The following is a 20,224-nucleotide window of genomic DNA, read 5'->3' on the forward strand; positions in this document are numbered from 1 at the left end:
TTCTCTCTGATTTCGAATGCATGGAATGGAATTATGGGCCACGGTTTTGTATACAGTCATGAAATTATTTTAGTTTTATAAAATACTTTAGGTTGTAATATTTTTTTTCTATTGACGTTACTAAATGGATTTCATTCTTAGGTTGTAATACTTTTAGTTTTTACCCTAGATTTCATTCTTAGTCATACTTGCTAAATGGATTTCCTTTCGTTTATCTTCACAAAACTTCTCAACTCAATGAGGCAAGTTATTCATCAATCAGCCATCTAAACGAAAAACTAATTAAAATTTGATGCTTATCACCGGAGATCACCAAAAAAAAAGAAAAAAACTTTTATGAATAACCTCACAAATTGATGTGCCTTGATATCGTACGTCAAATTGTAAAGTTCTTTTTATTATAAAATAAATCTAACGTATCACATCTAGATACGTTACATTGTGAGTTTGCTTTTATGAAATCTTTTTGTGGATCTTAAGTCACATATCACTTTACTACTTATATAATACTGTTGATGTCGTGTTTTGCACACCCTTGAACCAGGCTCCAACAATTCAGGTCTTTATGACGGGCCCTGCAAAGAGAAGGACGAATGCGGCTTGAGAGGGCGGCCTGGGGGCGGGAAGCTTCCGATGTCAAAGTCAGTAAATGTTTTTGGAGTACAATAAATAAGGAAACTTAAAAAACTAGAGATGATCCTCGTACCTAGGATTAACTATTTATACTAGAAGTTTGGTGAGTAGATCAAGTATGTAGCTATGGGATCTGAAATCCTCGTACTATTCATTCTGTCATATCCTTTAAATGTGGCCTGGTCCTACGACGGTTCCATTAATGCGGTGTGCCACCCAGGCGACAGGGCCATTAAATTCGATGTAGTACTCCAACATTCTTCTCCTAGTCCGTCCATGCTTTCCCTATCAGCAGATCAACGATCCTCCGCACATTGCGTATGCTAAGTGGGTGGGCACTTGATGTCTGGACATTATCTGAGGAATCTAGACCATCGAGTCCCAACGAGTTCCATCTCCTGCTGCACTGTCCCCCTTTCCAGGGGGTTCTGGGCCTCCGCGCGGGGGTGGGGGGGGGGGGGATGTTTTATAGTTTTGTATATTGTTACATATAGAAAAATGCCATCATCATTCTTTTATCGTCATTCCTTGATGTAGCATAAAAAAGATTAATATACAAGTGAAATATAACAAACATTTTTTCAATAAATTGATACGATACAACGGGATAATGAAATGATTAATAGCATTTCTCTTTGGGATATAAACCAATAAGTGGAAATATTATAAGCTAATTGTTTAAAAATAAAACCACTCCAAGTAGTTGTAATTGGAGATGACAAAATACAAAACAGAAACAATATTTTTCAATATGGATATATGGAAAAGGCAGAAATTAGGACGGCAATGGGACTGTCCTTGAAACATCTTTGAAGGCTCCAAGTAGTAGTACTGAAGGAAACAAATAAGCCGATGTTCACATGGGGGAGACGGGTGGGGGTGGGGGATTTGCCAAATGGGTTAGGCTTGGCTTCAGCTTTCAAAGTCAGGCTCATAATCATGAACCAGAGTTGGATGTGGGTCTCCCCTCTTGCCACCTAATTGTGTAGTCTTTTCCAAACTGAGTCACCCCTTTCCCATACCCAGTCCTCTTTCTCTGTACCATAATCTTCCTTTCTTTAAAACCTTTTCAGTTATCTGCAGTGGTACATGGGAATAATATTCTGAAAGGAGCTGTTCAGTCTCTATCCATGGACTATGGAAAGAAAAATATTATTATTCTTTTACTATCTTCAATCACATCAATGGAATGTGATTGATTTATGAAGTCATTAAAAACGTGCAACACATCTAAGGAGGAAGAGTAGATTGCTCTTGCAAGGATTTTGCCAAGGCTGCTGGTGGTAGGCTCATCGATTTGAAACGGAAAAGAAAGAAGAAAACACTTGCACCAACTACATGAATACAAAGCTTGCCTTGTCAGAACATGCAAGACAACCCCATTGCAATCGAGAATTTCCCTTGTTTTTGGATGGTAGCTCCTTGCCTCTTTCCCCTACTTTCACAGTAACCTGCTGCTCACATTTGTATTGTCTACATTGTTCCTTCCTTTTTTCCAAGCACAAAGTTTAAGATATATTTGAAAGCGTGACTGGATACAAAGTAACCTGCTGTATGTGATTCTGTTCAATTCATCTGTGGTAACACATCCACGATCTTCAGATTTTGCTAGGGACTACCTTTTGAAACTGCAACAATAAACATGAAAATACACTGACAAAAATTGGAGACAATTGTATTGATTTCTAAGTACCCAAAATCAATACATGTCAATTTTTCCTAACAATGATTCCCAGCATGTCATAAAAATATAAAGGCAGAAACAACCTCATCTCCTCTTCATCCCCGGTGGCAATTAAAAGAAGGAAAAAGTAAACCAGCCCAAGTTTTCCCAAGAATCATGAGGCATATAATTTAGAGAGTTCTTCAGAGAAAGCCTTTCTAATAATCTCTCTCTTGATCTTGAAAGCTGCCGTGACTAGGCCAGATTCAGGAGTCCACGGTTCAGAAAGCACTTTGATTTTTATGGGAATCTCAAACTTCTGCAACCGTGCCCGCTTTGCTTCCTGTAATCATTTAAGTATATAACAAAAAAAGATATGAAAGTTAAAGCAAGTTGAACCAGGTGGATGTTTTAGTTTATGTTGTCAGGTGTTGAGACTCATGTCATTTTTCATATCAAAGACAATGAGGTGTCCCAGACCCACTTTTAGTTAATACTAAACAATACGTATTGAGCGCAGGGATGGTCTCTCCAAGAGTTCTGGTTCCTAAACCTTGGCCAACTCAACTTTTACATTATCTCTTTCGACTCAATCCCCCAAATTTTTAACCATCCATCTCAGATGCTGGACATAAACATTACCTCCCAAGTATATTATGTATTGAGTCTTGAAGTTGCAAAATGGGAAGGAAACGCATAATAATCATAGAAGGGCACCCTCTTCAGGACTTGAAGTTGAATTCCTAAACATTAAGCTAAAGTCAGATTCATATGGATTTGATCCAACATAGATACCTTTTGGATTGATGCAAGAAGTTCCTTCTTCGTTTCGGCCTTCTCACACAAGTCTGCAAAGTCAGTAAAAGGAATTCCTTGCTTGGAAGCCCAATCTTCCACCATATGCTGAGAAGCTACCACCAGAGCCACACAGTAACTATGAAAGGGATCAGCATGCAACATGATATTGTCGACAAAGGGGCTAACAAGAAGAGCGGCTTCAACCTGTAGGGAAAAACTTTAGCCCCTGAAGAAGGTTCAATGAAGAAATACATTTCATTTTGCACATACCTTGCCTAGGGAGACATACTCCCCATGCTGAAGTTTGACTATGTCTTTTTTGCGATCAATTATCTCAAGGCAACCATCAGCATGAAACTGCCCTATGTCACCTGTATAGTACCATCTCATTCCTCTCTCATCGACCTTTCACAAGAAAAAATTAAAGAAATGAACAAATAAAAAAACGAAATGCATAATTCACAACTTCCAATGTATCTATGGCTACAGAATGGAAACTTTGAACTCTACCTTGTATAATTCTTTTGTTTTTTCTACATTTTTGAAATATCCAACTGTAACATTTGGACCACCAACCACTATCTCCCCACGAGGCATTGGTGAATCACTGGTTAGATATCCACCTTCAGGCCAATCAATTAACTGAGATAGAAAAGACCAGATGTTGATATGAATAGATACTTCCCTGAACATAATGATCACGTAAAATGTACATCACAAAGGAAAGTTCTCATTGGATACCATTAGATTGATTGTTGTTACACAGATAAATGAGATATAGGGTATATGTGTTGCAATAATTATCATAGTCAACATAGAAAAATTTCAATTCTTACAAAGTTTCATGATGAGTACCCAAAACAAAGAATTATAAGATGATAAAAAAAGTTTAAAAAAAGGCTGACCCCCAGCGAATGGCCATGCAAGCTATGATGACCTTATATACTTAATGTACTACTTCTGCCATGTAAATATACAGTTGTCAATAGGAAAGAAAAAGAAGAAGAAGAAATAAATTTTGTGTGTTTGGGGGGGGGGGGGAATTGAACCAACTAAAAAAATCATAAATAAGAAAGCTAAGATTAGAAAATAATTTCAAAGTGAGTGTATCACAAAAAAATATCATGGAGTTAGAACAATAGTAAGGCTTTTGAGAACTTGCCTCAGCATTTGAGGCATATCCTCTGCAACATTGCTACACTTAGGCTGGGTTTGGATATAAAGATAGTTTCAATCCATCTCATCTAATCATTACAACTTTCTTAAATTCCCACACAAAATATAATAAACAATTCAACTTTTTCAAATTTCAAAACAACAATAATATTAAAAAATAATATCATAACAATATTTATTCAACGTTTAACTTTCATCTCAACTCACTATCCAAACCTTACCTTAATTTCATCAAGGTTACTTATAAAATAAAATTATTCCTCATGGTAGTGTCAACCATAACAGTATTGCTAAGCAATAAAACTGTCATGTTAAATAGTAGGAGTAAGAAACCAGGGACATGAGTTTTAAAAGTTGCGAAATTGACAACTCTAAAAAAATGTGAAAACGTTGAGAGAAAGGAAGACGTGTTTCTGTTGGTGCAAAGGGGCTACAAAAAAAAAAAAAAATAGTGAGAGAAAAGAGTTTGCTTCAAGGTGCATTACAATGTCGTTTTCTTTAAGACAATATTCGCCCCCACCAATAACGGATAGTATGTACACGGGTTATAAGCAAATTTGCCTCCAAGATACAATGAAGCCCAAAACAAGTTTATTTGTCTAACTGCATTATGCACACATGAAATTAGACACCAAATACCCTTAGATTTTGCTATTCAACTAAGAGATTAAAAATTTGTTCTCTGCAGAATAAACAGATCCTAATGATAAGTTTTGAAGAAATGAAATATTTTGGGAGAGAGAATTTTGAAACTGGCTTGTTAGATTGTAAATTACAGTACCAAGCACTTCAAACCTTGGGATGGTAAATTAGTTTGAAAACTAGTTTTGATATCATAGTACTTGCAAACCACAAACATATAATATACTTTGCTCATTGAACTCAAGTCGTGATATGTTTAAGAGCTAAGTTGAGTTTCCATTATTAGTGATTTTATTGTTTTGGCTTTAAACCCATCACTTTGATGTCCCACATCAATTCCTTGCAAGCTCTTTAGTTAATGGATATGTCAATTTCGACAATATCTCATAAAATTAATTGTAATTACTCCATCTATGAGTAATTACCTTAATATGCCTAGACTTGCCATTATATGTATGGCTTAGGCTCATGACAGTATAGCCTAACTGTCACAATGAAAAGATAAAGGTGGCATTGATTTTGGCCAAATCTGGGATCTCTACCAATAATTTCTTAGCCACTTTGCCTCTTTGCTACAAAAAGTCAATGCTATAAACTCAGTTGTCATGGTTAAGTTATGCATGCTTGCTTCTTTGATCCCAAGAGATTACTCCTCCACCATGGGTAAATATCTACCCACTGATTGGTTTGTGATCATCATGCTCAGTTCCCAACTGGCATCCATATTCCTTCTACAACCGAAAGAAATTTCATTCTATAACTGAAGAAAACCCATTGTACTCAATACTATAATCCATAATATTTCTCAAATACTATAAAATGTTTTGTACAACTATCCAATTAACTTGACCCTTTAAATGCATTATATAAACATAGCAATATATAGAAAAATCATATATAGAAGTCACATTTTTTTATTTGTTTGCATGCATATTCATAAATTAAATCATATCATTTCTAGGCTTCTAGTATTAATGTGTTCTAAATAATATAAATCAAGCAAAACATTAACTTAATTATTAATATCGAGTTTGAACATGCATTCACTCAAATATCGCTTCCCCACGAAATTGCCCTTTTTGGTTAGCACAAATTTATCTGACTCAAAAAAAAATTTAAACCCAAACTTATTTAGAAGATTGCCAAATACAAGATTATTTCTAACTTGGTACATAATACACATCCTTGAGAGTAAGAACTTTTCCAGAGATAAATTCCATATTTATAGTCCATTTGCCTCTAACTACGGAAGTGGACGAGTTCCCCATGTAAGGAAAATGGCCATCTTCCATTGACTCGTACCTCTTGAACATACTCTTTTCTCTCACTATTTTTTGTTTTGCAGACTTATAAGCTCTTAATAGACTTATAACATGGTTTTGTTAAAGTGTTTAGTTACAAGACACTTTTGATAAGTCTACCTATATGAGTGTCGGGAGTGATGCTACCTCCTATGCAAATTAGGCTTTGTCTCTAGAGCGCTCATGAAACAAGGATATAGACACAATGCCAATCCATGTGTCAGTTTTTATGAACTACCCAGAAAGAAAAAAATTTATATGTGAGATATATCCAGCCAATCGTATAGAATCGCTAAGCATGTCTACTATGTCATTCTGATTTAGCTTTGATGTTTTTTCACTATGTGAAGGTTCAAGTCCAAAAGACACCTTCATTTATGTCTAAGTTTTCCTATTCTAATCAAGATATATTTTGAAAATGGTGGGAGATTGTTGAAAATATTTTCAAAATAATTATATATTAGATTTATTATTAATATCATTTTTGGGATTGATTTTGGAAGATATGAGTTATTTTGGAAAGAGAGAAATTATAAAGAAACTGATCTAGCCTAGTGGCATTGATGCCTTTGTTTGAGCCACATTGAAGAGTCAACCCACATAGGTCTGGGCGTGCGACCCATGTGCCCAAGGTGCCTTAGGAAATTAATGTAAAAATTAATCTTGAAAGACGCATTGGCTAGGTTTCAAACCAATACAAACTGGTTGGTGGAAGTGCACATGACCGTTGGACCAAGTCCAAGTGTTGTGTTGCTTGGCAGCAGGTGTAATATATGTACCTATTAGGTACAGATTTACGAAAAGGTGTAACTTTTCTTTTCTTTCATATTGTTTGGTCATCTATAAATAAACTCATTGGCCGACGAATTAGACAATCTAACAAGCTAGTTTTGAAGTTCTCTCCCAAAAGTTTTAATTTCTTCAAAACTTATCATTAGGATATGTTTATTTTGCAGAGAAATTTCTAATATTTTGGTTGAATAGCAAAATCAGAGGGTATTTGAGGTCTAATTTCGTGTGTGCATAACATAATTAGAAAAACTGACTTGTTCTGGGCTTCATTGTATCTTGGAGGCAAATTCACGTATAACCTGTGTGCGTACCGTTATTGATGGGGACGAATATTGTAACGTTTCTTGAAGCAAACTCTTTTCTCTCACTATTTTTTGTTTTGCAGCCCCTTTGCACCAACAGTTCCAACTATTAGCAACATGCCAACTCCATTTCGGAGCTTCAATGCTTTTGATCAATATTCCTCTCAAATTTCTAATATCTTGGTTGAATGGAAAAATATGAGGGTATCTAGAGTCTAATTTCGTGTGTGCATAACACAATTAGATAAACTGACTTGTTCTGGGTTTCATTGTATCTTGGAGACAAATTCGCGTGTAACCCGTGTGTATACCGTTATTGGTGGGGACAAATATTGTCTTAAGGAAAGCGATATTGTAACGTGCTTTAAAGCAAACTCTTTTCTCTCACTATTTTTTGTTTTGCAGCCCCTTTGCACCAATAGTTTCAACTATCAGCAACATACCAACTCCATTTCAAAGCTTCAATGCTTTTGATCAATATTTCTCTCAAATTCACGCACCAGACACACCTGTTTAAGAAACTTTTCCCGCAAAACTTTCACTCTGTATGTCTAAAAAGTTCGTGATTGGATGTAACTGTCGAGATTTTATCAAACACAAATCTTATTTGCAAGTTTATAAACTTCAAACAGTTTCTCCAAGATAAATATTTTTCTCAATAGATCTCTTCTCTTTCCTCAATCTACTGAGACTCTGGCATTCTATGATTGTAAATTCTTTGTTTCGAACATTTCCTGAAAGTACGCAACCTTACAAATATTTGATCGAAATACTTGCCCCACCCGGAGATATGAGGGAAGGCCGATTCAACTTGAATCTTGGACCTAATCTTTAATTCTAGACACTCCACCCAGTGGTCATTTAAAAAGAAAGAAGGACGAGTGTATGAAGGCTACATCATGCCTTGAGGCTCATGCTTTGGAGTCATGTGCTTTAAAACCTATTCCATAAGCATTTTCTATGGAAGATGAAAGTTGGATATATTGACACTAAACTGAAATGAATAAATGCATTTATCTAACATACCAGTAGCCACAGTTTTAAATTCACACAAAATTTTGAAAAATTTGCATGTGTTGTTCATAAGGTTTTCATTTAAGCAGATAAAAGTACTTTTAGTTATCCATTACCTTAATGAATGAGCAAGGAAGTGGAGCTCCAACACGACCAACAGATGTATCATCGACCTCAGAAAATGTCGCACCAGCAGAAGTCTCAGTAAGACCATAACCTTGACCTATTGGAGCACTGTAAATAGCAATCTAATTAGAATGTTAAATTAGATAAAAAAAAAATTATAGTGGATGGTTATTCTTCACACGGTCAAATATAAACCTTCTCAGCAAAGTGTCTCATAACATCACAAATGCACTCTTTTATAGTATTTAATTCAGCATACATAGAGGTAACAACTAGAAAGGCCAACCTGATGGCCTAATTTCAATAGAGACAGTAACTACTGGTTTTTCCAGCAGTTTAAGTAATAAGGAGAAAAATTGTAATTATGCATTTTATGATGTGTTTCCATTAACATCAAATAGGACATTCAGTATCACATGCTCTTGTTCATATGACTCTAATTAGTTCTGTTTCAGGATTTCAGGTCTTTCAGAGGATTAAATCAAAGGAAAGGAGGAGCTCAATATCTAAGCTGTGTATGAAAATTCAAAATGTGGTTCAACTAGAAATGAAAGTTTGCATAATTCTACAGTGGTTTACTTTTCTTCGTGACATTATACACCTCTATGTTATTTGTTGTGCATGAGAAAGAGAGTGCTTAGTCTAATACTCTGGAAGGAAGCAGTGACTCCTACACTAGGTAGGAAAAAATTATTTTGCACCTTTTAATTTATAGCAAGTTTGAAGATTGCAGCATGATCATACCTTTATTTGGAGGTTCCTAATTTCAATTATATGTAATGATAACTTAAGTTTGCTAGGATACTAACCCAAGACAAATGTTGATGAATCTCTGAGTATCACCGGAGAGAGGAGCACCTCCAGACAGCACAAAGCGGATGCGACCTCCCAGAATTGCTCTGACCTTTCTAAACACAAGAAAATCCCAAACGGCCTTTTCGAGGCCAAAAGCCCCAAACCAACTACCATTAACCGCAGACAACCTACGAGCATATGCCAAGTCAAACAACTTCTTTGCTAATCCACCCTTTGCATTTACCTGAAATTTTGGAGGGATCAATAGTGGTGGAAGTCACCTATAATTTGGAAAAGTTTCACACAATCTAAAAGCAGATTTGCAGATGCATACAAACACACATTCAAATGCCTTTAAAAATTCCCATGCATTCATTCATGCAGGTACCATACATGCAAAACAAATTTACAAACCTTCTTGAGTACCCCATCACGAACGCGGTCAAGAATTGCTGGGACAGCTGTCATTAAAGTTGGCAACAGCACAGTGGCATCCCCCTTTGTTCCTTTTTTTATCTTGGTTGATGTATCCGTAAGCGTCAAAGGTGATCCATATCCTATAGCACTTCCAACAGCAGCAATCACATTCTACAACAAGAAGAGTGAAAGTTTTTGAAAGACACATTAGAAAGAAAAATAAGAATATAATAACCTACTGTAATAAATGGATGCAAAATACCCATTGAACTTCAATAGTAATCAATAGAACCACTTTACAGAATCACTGTACCTCAGCAGCTAATTCAAGGATATGAGCCATGGGTAGGTATGCCATGTAAATATCCTTGCTTCCAAGGCCAGGAACAATTGTCATGACGGCAGAAACTGTAGCTAGGACATTGGCATGTGTCATCATTACACCCTGTATAAAGTGTAAAAGTAAAGGTGAATTAGCACTAGATACTCTTATCTGAATTGATTAACCCTTGTCAGACCATTAAGCATTTAACTATCATCTAAGAAGGCCTTTTTTAACATCAGCAAGTTTAAGACAAACATTGCTCATGAATAAAATTCATTAAAAAGACACAAAGAGATATGACTGAAGTACACAAGATGTATATCAGGAACACTGATAAAATAAATAAATCAATAAATAAAAGAAAAGAAAAGAAAAGAAAAAAACCTTGAGAGGAAAAGCCTAAAGAAATATTTTGATCAGTGAAAAGCCTAAAGATATATAGGGAATTGTGAAGAAAAGCCTTAAGAGGAAAAGCCTAGTTTTCTGAGTATCATGGTGGACCAGCCATTTGAATTGTGAAGATCAGCAATGAGCAATCTGCCTCAAATTGTCTGGTTTCCACTTGAACTAGCAAATACAGAAGTGGCTCCACTTGTGACGCCATTCTCATATTGCAGAGAAATGTAACTATAAACCATACCGAGGAAATTCTTAATCCCCATCCATCCAAGTAGATATGTGGATAGGGAAAGACAGAGAGAAACAAGGAGGAAAATGCAATGGACAAAACTTTTAGAAACCAGAAGAATAATGATATAAATCAGATGCTTCTAACCTTAGGCAATCCAGTACTCCCACTTGTGTACATTATAACTGCAATATCGGCTGGAAGTGGTAAGTCGGCATCAACAGGATTTTCTCTGCCAAGACTTTCCACATCTACAAATGAGGTAATTGTCCAGCTTTTGCTCTTCTCAACGTATGAGGCATTAGAGGGGATCTCATCATCCATACATATCACACGTTTAACCGTGTCAAGTTGTTCACTTATCTCTATGAGTTTCTTTAGTTCTTTGCATCCACATATCACAGTAGTAACCTCTGTCTGGAACAAAAGAAAAATAAAAATAAAACTAATCAGTATTGAGTAATAATGCGACTTAAGAGGCAAGGAACTAGTTTTGAACTACCACATTAACTCCACTTATAAAATGCCAGAGTTATTCATTGGATCGGATATAGGAAATAACCAGCTGCAGAAAATTGGAACATAAATTAATTGAAAAGTAACTTGTTAATTGCCTAGCCCATCTTTTAAGCTGTTTATCACCAATATAGACACTCTTTAACCATGCATGCATAAAGAAAGCAACGACTCAGAAAAGAGATTTGTAAAACTTAAGGAGCTAGAGTTCACATTTCACTAATATGTGGAGAAAATAATTATTAAAAAATGATAGTTTCCAGAAAGAAGTTTGAAACGCGTCAGTGTAAAAAATGAGGTCTCCAAAACACGTAACTAGATTCTTCATAAGAACATAGGAATACAACCTTCAGATTGTTTTCAATAACAAGTCCTGTGGCACTCAATACTTTGACACGAAAGAAAAGAATTGTTTGCTTCTTTTGGGATGATTCAGACAAGAAAATCAAAAGTGAGAGAATATATCATTTCTATCAACCTGGGAGACATTCCTTGCACAACAAGAAGTGCATAGGTTGCAAGATTAGTTTTCATCTAAATCTACACTTAGGTTACAATTACCATCCGGAAATTCCTGTAATCTTCTGAATGAAGTTCTACTCGTTTTAAAATACCAAAAGTGATACATAGTACAACGAATATGAAGAAATATACTATTTAGAAAGCAATACATCTCACTTACGAAAGTTATACCATTAGATGGGGAAAAAGATAACACGCAAAGCTTTGTCTTTTTTTCATGTTTAAACTTAAATTCTGGGATGGGCAATACAAGCAGGGAGTCAAGTGCCTAAAAAGGCATTCCAGCTTTGTAATGCAATATAAAACACCAGCACAGAGAGAGAGAGAGAGAGAGAGAGAGAGAGAGAGAGAGAGAACCTCATTTAATGAATGACATAAAGCCTCCTCCCCCAAAGATGCATAGATAGTCACAACAGTGACATTGAGCCTAAAGCAACCCTGACATTGAAAACTGTATCAGTTACATCAAACCATTGTGAAAGGCACGGGCACTATGGAGGGCATCTTTGTCAATATTATGAGAAATGTAATGCCACCATCATCATTAGATGCACGTTACTAGAGGAGATACTTCTGGAAAGATATAGCGCAGACAAATTAAAATCGAATCATACATGCAACAGAACATATTTTCATATAGACAAAAATCCTGAAAATAAGGATCATTATATTCCATAGGCGTAAAAAGACTGATCCGTTCTAAATGTAACTGGACTCATAAGACAAGCACCTGCAATGCAATGAACCATTCTTCTCTTGTGTCAGCAAAGATTGCTGCACGTTCTTCCTTCCTGTGCCCAAGTTGAGCTAAACCAGACGCAAAGTTGCACACAGCTTCAAATGCTCTACCATAGGTTAGCCACTCGTAGTCTCCCAAATGAAGCTTCTCGAAGGACCTTCCTTCTTCAGTGACTTCAACCTCTCTTGAAATCAACTCCCTAGTTCCAAGTAAGTACTTATCTCGGTACTGCTCGCATGAATGCTCAAAAAGTTCTGCAAGAGTTGAGATACCTTCCCATGCTGTTTGCACTGGGGAAGTGAACCGACGGTTCCGGATAGCATACCCAGGTTCTCCACCAACATCAGCGAGCAACCCCCTTTTCTTTGAATTCTTTGCATTCCTAAGTAGAAGAGTAACAACGAGGGGAACAAGGACACCAACAATATAGGCACTCATATTTGGACAGCTATATGGCCCCAACAGTCCACCAATTTAAATCCTGAAACAGGGTTAAATCCACTCAATGATAAATTCAACCCAAAATCCAAGTCCATGACAAACATAAAACCAAATGTTACAAGTAAAAATCAGATAAAAATGCAAATTCAACTAAAATGTTGATATTTGTAAATCATAACAACGAACTAGCAAATGTCAATGCCACCCTGTCAAAAATTTTGAATATCTTAACGGATCTATAAGTTCAGAAACGAAACAGGGAGTACAGCATAGAACCTTAGATACGAACACATAAGCATTTTCTTTCAAAGATAGTAAAATATCTCAAACTGATTGAGTTACAGAAAGAGGATATCTTGGATTATGATGCTAATGAACTTGAAAAAATACGAATAAAATAGTCGATGAGTCATGAAAAATTTTGAGGGGGAGACTTACGCGTATATCACAATCAATCGACACATAGTAAGGCAACTTTCGAAAATCAATATAGTTTGATGGACTCCTTGCAGATATATACAAAGGCCAATATAAGGACAGAGGGGAAGATAATAATCACAGCAAACATGAACTTAAAACAAGATATAAACAAATCCAATACGCTTGATACTAAAAAGAAAAAACAAATATTTTCAAGGAGAAAGCAATGTAAGTAGCGCATAGAAAAAAGGAAAAATAAAAACATAAGAATCATAAGTTGCAGGAAACCACTAAACATGGGAAACCCATTTCAGAAAACAAATTAGTGAACCTGAAAGTATCTTCAGTTCTGGGCTCTGAAGCGGAAGAGCAGAAAAACAAAAACAGGTATCAAGTGATCAGCATTGCGAGAATTCAAGCAATGAACTGGAAACCAAGAGTTTGAAAAGGATTATAAAGGGCCCAGAGATCGAAAACGGTGACTTACTAGTGCTGGAGTAGGGTTGGAGGCGGATAGTTGAGGCGGAGAAATCAAAGGGAAGAAGGTTTGGAGTTTCAGAAGGAGCTGTCTGTGTACTGTTTTTTGTTGCCAAAATATACATAACATAAATACGCGGTCGAGAGAGAGTGGCAAAAATGTAAATTGCGGACCATTTGTTGTTGTTGTTTCTGGAATCTGTACACGTGGTGATGTGTGTTTTTCGTTGGTGGACCTGGGCCATTCAATCTGTGTGATGGAAAGTGTAGGATGCCGATTTGGATTCTCAAATCATAGCCGTCCAAAAGGAGAGACAAAAAAGCAATGTCTTTGGTTACTCAGAACGGCAATCCCAAGTGTCAATTTCATGAAGCTGGAGGTTGTGGTGTGTGTTTTTATGGACCACCAGATTTCTAAAAAACTTCCAACCTAATCACATAAAAAGATAAATTTTTTAATAATCGACTTGTCTCTTTTTTAAAAAAAATATATAGTGCTTACACAACTGTATATAACATTATTTAATATAATATAGATCAGACTTGATTTGTTTAAAGAAAAATTCTATTTGCAATCTCTAAATAGAAATTGTATATGTAAACTCTTCATTAAATAAAAAAAATTATCATTTTGATAAGGATATTATTATAAATTTTAAAAATTTTAAAAATAAAATTGATTATACTTGTAATACAATCCCCAAATAAAGACTGTACTTGCTCTTGCTCAAACTGACCCAATTCCATTTTATTGATTATATTTTTTTACAGTTTTAATAATTATTGTTAAATTCAAACGACGGAAATCAAGTTCATAAATTAATACGGCTAAGTACTAGTTTGATTTCATAAACTTTTTAAACTACTTTATCTCATCTTAATATTTAAATTACTATTTTTAATTTTGTACCGTACTGATCGGTACGGTTGAAATTTTCCGTACCAGCCGCTCGGCCGGTACAGGTATCATATATATTTTGTACCGGCCGATATTTCGGCCTTCATTTTTTTTTTTCAAACTACATGCTTATTTTTTTACTTCCAATTCAAACTAAGCTATTTATAATTTATATATGTGTATTTATATATAATTTATTCATATATAGACTATTATTTTAGAATATAATTTATATATATTTATATATAATTTATTCATATATCGATTATCTCGAAATGGTATAAGAAACGGTACCGATACCGAAATATTTCATTCCAGTGCCTTGACCGGTACAGCTTTCGGTACGGTATTCAAAATATTGATTCAAATACCATTCAAACATAAACATTTTCCAATTTTCAATTTTCAGTTTTTTCATCTAATTATTACTTAATTATTACAACTTTCTCAAACTCTTAAAAAAATAAAATAAAATAATTCAATTTTTTCAAGTACTACAACAAAAATTATATTAAAAGATTATATTTTAATCTTTTTTAACTTTATAATTTTTTAATTCAACTTTTTCTTTCTTCTTTTCCAAATTTTTATAAAAGTTTTAACTCAAACTATTTTACTATTATTTATAAATTTATCATCTCATCTCATTTTTATAATCAAATAAGACCTAAATATAATACTGCATTAGATTTATTTTATACTAAAACAAATTTAGTAATTTAATATACTACAATAAGCCACATCAGCATGTAACTTATTTAGATAAAACATTTAAGTAGAATCGAAACATTTAAATTGTAACGAATGTTTAAAATCAAAAGAAGTCTAGATAATAGAATACCTTATAACTTATGTGCGATGTACAAATAATGCATTTTTTAATTTTCTATTTATGAAAAATATTTAAATAGAGAATTGTAAATATCTTGATTTTAGTAGCTAAAACTACACAAGGAGTGTTGAACAGTTAATTCGAAGCACCATTGTTGTTAAATATTTCACTTGATAATTATTCTGCATATATCCTAATCCCGACCAAATTATTTCATTCGAAATTATTGAAAAATATGATAAGATGAGATGATAATTTTATAAATAATAATTAAATAAAATAAAAATTTTAATTTTAATTTTTTTAAATCTTAAAATAATAATAATATTAAAAAATATATTTTAATAAAATTTTATTTAATTTTTAATTTATTTTATTTTATCTATAAAAATAAACGAGACTAATTCTATATAAAAATAAACGCTGAACTCCTAAATGAAGCCGAAGCCTCATGATGTGAAGTCCACGTGTATAAATGGATGGTTGACACTTGTAGAAATCCCATAGATGCATTGCCTCCCTTGTCAATCCTTCCCAGGCATGACCTTGTATGATTGTATCTGTACTCCATGATCCTAACAGTGTAAGTAACTGCAGCACGCCCAAGTTTTTTTCTTTTTCTTTTTTAATTGCTTTTTGGATATGCTCAATTTCATTACAGTTTTTTTAAATTAATTATTATAAATTTTTTAAAAATTTTAAATAAAATATAAAAAATAATTTCATTTTTTTTAATCTTAAAATAAAAATAATATTAAAAAAATATTATATTCTCAAATTTTAATAAATATTTAATTTAAATTATTTTATTATTATTCACACATCTTCTTATTATTATTTATAAAATTATATCTCTATCTCATTCTAAAAATATCTAGTTGAAAATCAATCTTTTAAGCAGCTCTATGTAGGAGCATTCCAGAGTTCCAAAGTTGACCATTTGACCTGGATATGATTACAATTCCACTACTTGGGCGAGCGCAAAAGTCTAAAATCAATAAAAGGTAGGAAATTATGAGCCTACAGTACAGATTCAGCAGAAAGATTCAAACCAACAATAAAAGGGGAGAGTCCCGTTGTGTCAGATCACTCTCATTATATTAGTTAAATTAAAGTATATTTTTTATGAATATAAAATAAATTTAACATTTAATTTTTATATTTACATAAATTTTTATATTAGAATAGTCATTTTTTATTAGATAATAATAAAATAATATAAGATAAATTTAATTTTGATTATTCACATCAAATCTCTAAATTGGATTATCCATTTATTCATTATATAGTAATGAGTAATTAATAATTTTAAAAATTTTTTAATTTTTTTAATTATGAATTTATTTTATTTTATTATATTTTACTATTCATAATATTATATATTAATTAGTAATTGTATTCTAATTATATTTTTTCAATTGTCATTTAAAATGGAGAGAGAAATAATTGATTTAAAAAGAGAGAGAAAGAAATAATATAAAAGGGATTTGATGAATGAATAGTGTGTTCCAAATTTGAAAATTAGTTTAGACTTTACTGTAGCTATATTCCAAATATTTGGAATATAGCTAATTCAATGTGAGAGATTTTATGACCTAATAGCTAAATTCTCATTGGATTTAGCTTTTAACTAATCCAATGAGAATGCTCATGGAAACTTAGAAGCATTGGCAAGTCAAAATTTTGGTTACAAATTGAGATTTTAGCTAAAATTAAAATTATTGAAGATATTAAATTATATTAAACTATCTATTTTAAAATTAAAATAATAATATAATATTATATATTTTAATAATAATTTTTTTTTATGTTTTGTAAATATTAATTTAATTTTTACTTAAAATTATTATTTTCTAACTATTTTTTATATCAATCTAATTATCCAATATAATATAACATTGTTTACAAAAAAATATTTTATGAAAGAACCATATGATATAGCCTTGTTTACTAATGAAAGTTTAAAAAAAAAAGTTAATAAAGCCTTTTTAATTTTGTGAATAAAATATAGATTTGATAGATGAATAGTAAATCTCCGACTTTGAAAATTCATTTAGAGTTACTATAGCTCAAAATTTAAACTAAAGATTTTTGGCTTGCCTATTGCGGGTCATTTATACAAAACTTAGTTATATTTTAAATTTTACTGACATTTGACTAATCCAATACCAGTGCTCTTAGATTCCGATAAAATTATCTCGGACACATAATCACAATAAAGATAAAGCTCAAGTTCGTCTATTTAAGGCTCCACCAAACTCAAAATCAAGCCATATAACTTGTTCAAAAATATCAAACCACTCTCTTTGTTTAGCTCTATAAATACAAAATTTTCTCAACCAAAATCCCTTCAGTTTAAGCACCATTTTCTTTATAATTCAGTTATTAGAAACTGTTATATACATGTAAGCATTCAGATAAGAGGGGAAAACACCAAACAAATACAAGACAAAGACAACACCACCTTTAGATAAATAGGCTTACAGGAAATTTCTAGGCTTCGTTGCTGCAGATATTTCTTCGACAAGAAAAGAACATATAAAACAAGCTTGCTCGAGCTGCCGAGCATGTCACGTGAAAAACGGCGTACCATTTTCTTCACAAGATGAAGGCTGTAAGGCACGGATTTTGATGTCATATTTTCTTTGACTTGAAACTTCATTGCCAGAGGAAGAGTCGGATGCATCCGTCACAAGAGGTTGCAATGATGTACAATCATTGCAAGCAATTCCAATCGGGTTAGCACACTTGCGGCAAAGAAGTTTGGTTCTCCGGCGGATCAAACCCCAAGAGTGCTTAGAAAAGTGGGGTATGCATTGGATTTCATCAACCTGAGTAAATCTGCTCTCGTCAATATAAAAGAAAGATATGATCCCTGTCTTTATAGATTTCCCGTATTTAGAGCCAATGGTTGAGGTGTTCCGATCGCCAGAGCTTAGGTTCAGTTCATACCCACAAGAACCACAGCTGCACGAAATAGACCATTGTCATTGCCATGTAAAGAACCATCTTAACATCTGTATACTACTACAACATAACAAAGACAAAAGCAACCAATATCCACGGGAAAATCAACATTGTGTCCCTCTCAGCTTGAACATGACGATGTCAGTCACTAAAAACAAGGTGATGAGACATTGAGAGATTAAAAAACTAGTCAGACTTTGATGATATAACAGAGATGATTTTAGAGATAAAGGCATCATAAACTCAAGAGAGGCAATGTTTCAAATTTTGTACAGTGGTAACATTCTATTCTTGTAATGGCAGAAACCACCCCTGGACATGTAGTATTCTATTTGTCCAGGGAGGGGAAAAGCATTGCAAATGCCATTTTCAGTCCAACCCCTTTTTCAATTACAATATGTCCAAGATCAATAAGATAAAAGAGAAAACAACTTTCTTATGTAGAGGGCCTCGTTTGCATACAGAAACGGTTTCATCTCATTTCATCTTATCATTACAACTTTTTCAAATTTTTATACAAAATATAATCAATAATTCAATTTTTTCAAATCCTAAAATAATAATAACATTAAAAATAATATTCTAATAATATTTTATCCAACTTTCAACTTTTATCTAAAATTATCTCATCTCGATCTCACGTCTCTAAAATAATATAAAACAAGTTATAGTTGCAGATGAGGACCCCAAAACCCTCTACTTATTGAACTGAAATTTGAAGCAAATTTTCTAATTAAGGAAGATAAGCATCGAAGTGAGCGACGGATATGTATGATCAGCCACCAATTTGGATTGGTTCTATAAACGTTTTAATCACGGAAGTGGTAAATAGTTGACTATAAGTCTATAACCGATAAAAAAAAAAACCATCAAATTTGTGTATTCTGAGGGGAAAATAAAGAAGAAAACTTTAATAAAGTTGATTCTCCATGATCTTGCTTCCTATCAGCATCAACGATTATCAAACGAAGTCAATCCACAAGTGTTTTTCTACTGAGAAGATTGAAAATTATGCGAAAATCAGGCGTCCCGGAAAAAAAAACCAATGAAAAAACAAAATTTATTTTTAAATCTGCAAACCAAGAGGCAATTAAGAGAGATAGAGAGGTTGGAACCTATAAGAAACATCCCTCCGAGAGGGATTAGGACAGGAGGAAGAAAAGGAACTGTGGCGGTGATTTGCGTTCAGATATCCGTCTTTGACAGACGTAGGCTCCTCCTCCATTTGATGTTCTAAGCAGAAGACTGCGATCGTACCTGTGACCGTGACGGTGAGAACCACCTCTTCGAAGCTACGGTTCCCCAGAGTGAAGAGAGGTGACCAAAGTTTGATCACCGATCCGGGTGACTTTAACGAATCGAGTTCTTAATTCGGATATCGCAGATGGAGCCGATGCGAAGCAGTTGAGAGAGAGAGAGAGAGAGACTGGAAAAGAGCGAAGTGAAATAAGAAATGAAGAAGGTGACCTTTCTCAGGGTAGGGATGGGTTTTGTGCCTCTCCTGTGACTTTATCATCCTTATCCGACGTGGCCCAGGCGAAATTATTAGCACGACTACAATAATTTTTGCATTAAACATCTTTCATTTTCATAACATAATTTAATTGAAAAAATATATTACAAATTGAGAGTGCAGTATCCACGAGCAAAAACCTAACATTTTCATGATTAATTTTTTTTTTTTAAATATGCAAAATTATTATATTTTAATATTATTTTAATATTTAATTATTTAACTAAATATTTAATTTTATTTTAAAGTTAAAAACTTAAACTAGGACGGGAAAAAAAATATGAGAA

At 33.5% G+C, this 20,224-nt stretch overlaps 2 protein-coding genes across 5 annotated transcripts; both read right to left on the minus strand.

The window, feature by feature from the left end:
• Window positions 1-1,769: 1,769 nt before the first annotated feature.
• Window positions 1,770-13,846, minus strand: LOC108984899 (long chain acyl-CoA synthetase 9, chloroplastic-like). Of its 4 annotated transcripts, XM_018956992.2 has the most exons (13): window positions 13,738-13,829; window positions 13,582-13,606; window positions 12,381-12,870; window positions 12,008-12,088; window positions 10,760-11,029; window positions 9,973-10,104; window positions 9,657-9,830; window positions 9,257-9,486; window positions 8,438-8,555; window positions 3,605-3,736; window positions 3,365-3,499; window positions 3,092-3,298; window positions 2,170-2,639 (listed from the first exon to the last, which is right to left on the minus strand). In XM_018956992.2, exons 3-13 carry the CDS (start codon window positions 12,825-12,827, stop codon window positions 2,472-2,474), a joined length of 2,094 nt encoding a protein of 697 aa, XP_018812537.2. In that variant the 5' UTR covers window positions 12,828-12,870; window positions 13,582-13,606; window positions 13,738-13,829; the 3' UTR covers window positions 2,170-2,471. The 4 variants fall into 4 exon arrangements, with proteins under 4 accessions (XP_035542695.1, XP_018812537.2, XP_018812538.2 ...); XM_035686802.1 differs by having other exon boundaries at window positions 1,770-2,261; window positions 13,582-13,832; XM_018956993.2 differs by lacking the exon at window positions 13,582-13,606 and having other exon boundaries at window positions 13,738-13,846.
• Window positions 13,847-17,716: 3,870 nt separating this feature from the next.
• Window positions 17,717-19,898, minus strand: LOC109018428 (uncharacterized protein At4g08330, chloroplastic-like). Its single transcript, XM_019000585.2, has 2 exons — window positions 19,540-19,898; window positions 17,717-18,424 (listed from the first exon to the last, which is right to left on the minus strand). The coding sequence occupies exons 1-2, from the start codon at window positions 19,647-19,649 to the stop codon at window positions 18,028-18,030; spliced, it is 507 nt and encodes a 168-aa protein (XP_018856130.2). The 5' UTR covers window positions 19,650-19,898; the 3' UTR covers window positions 17,717-18,027.
• Window positions 19,899-20,224: the final 326 nt, after the last annotated feature.

This window comes from Juglans regia, chromosome 16, assembly GCF_001411555.2.
Source record: "Juglans regia cultivar Chandler chromosome 16, Walnut 2.0, whole genome shotgun sequence".
NCBI classification, from domain to species: domain Eukaryota; kingdom Viridiplantae; phylum Streptophyta; class Magnoliopsida; order Fagales; family Juglandaceae; genus Juglans; species Juglans regia.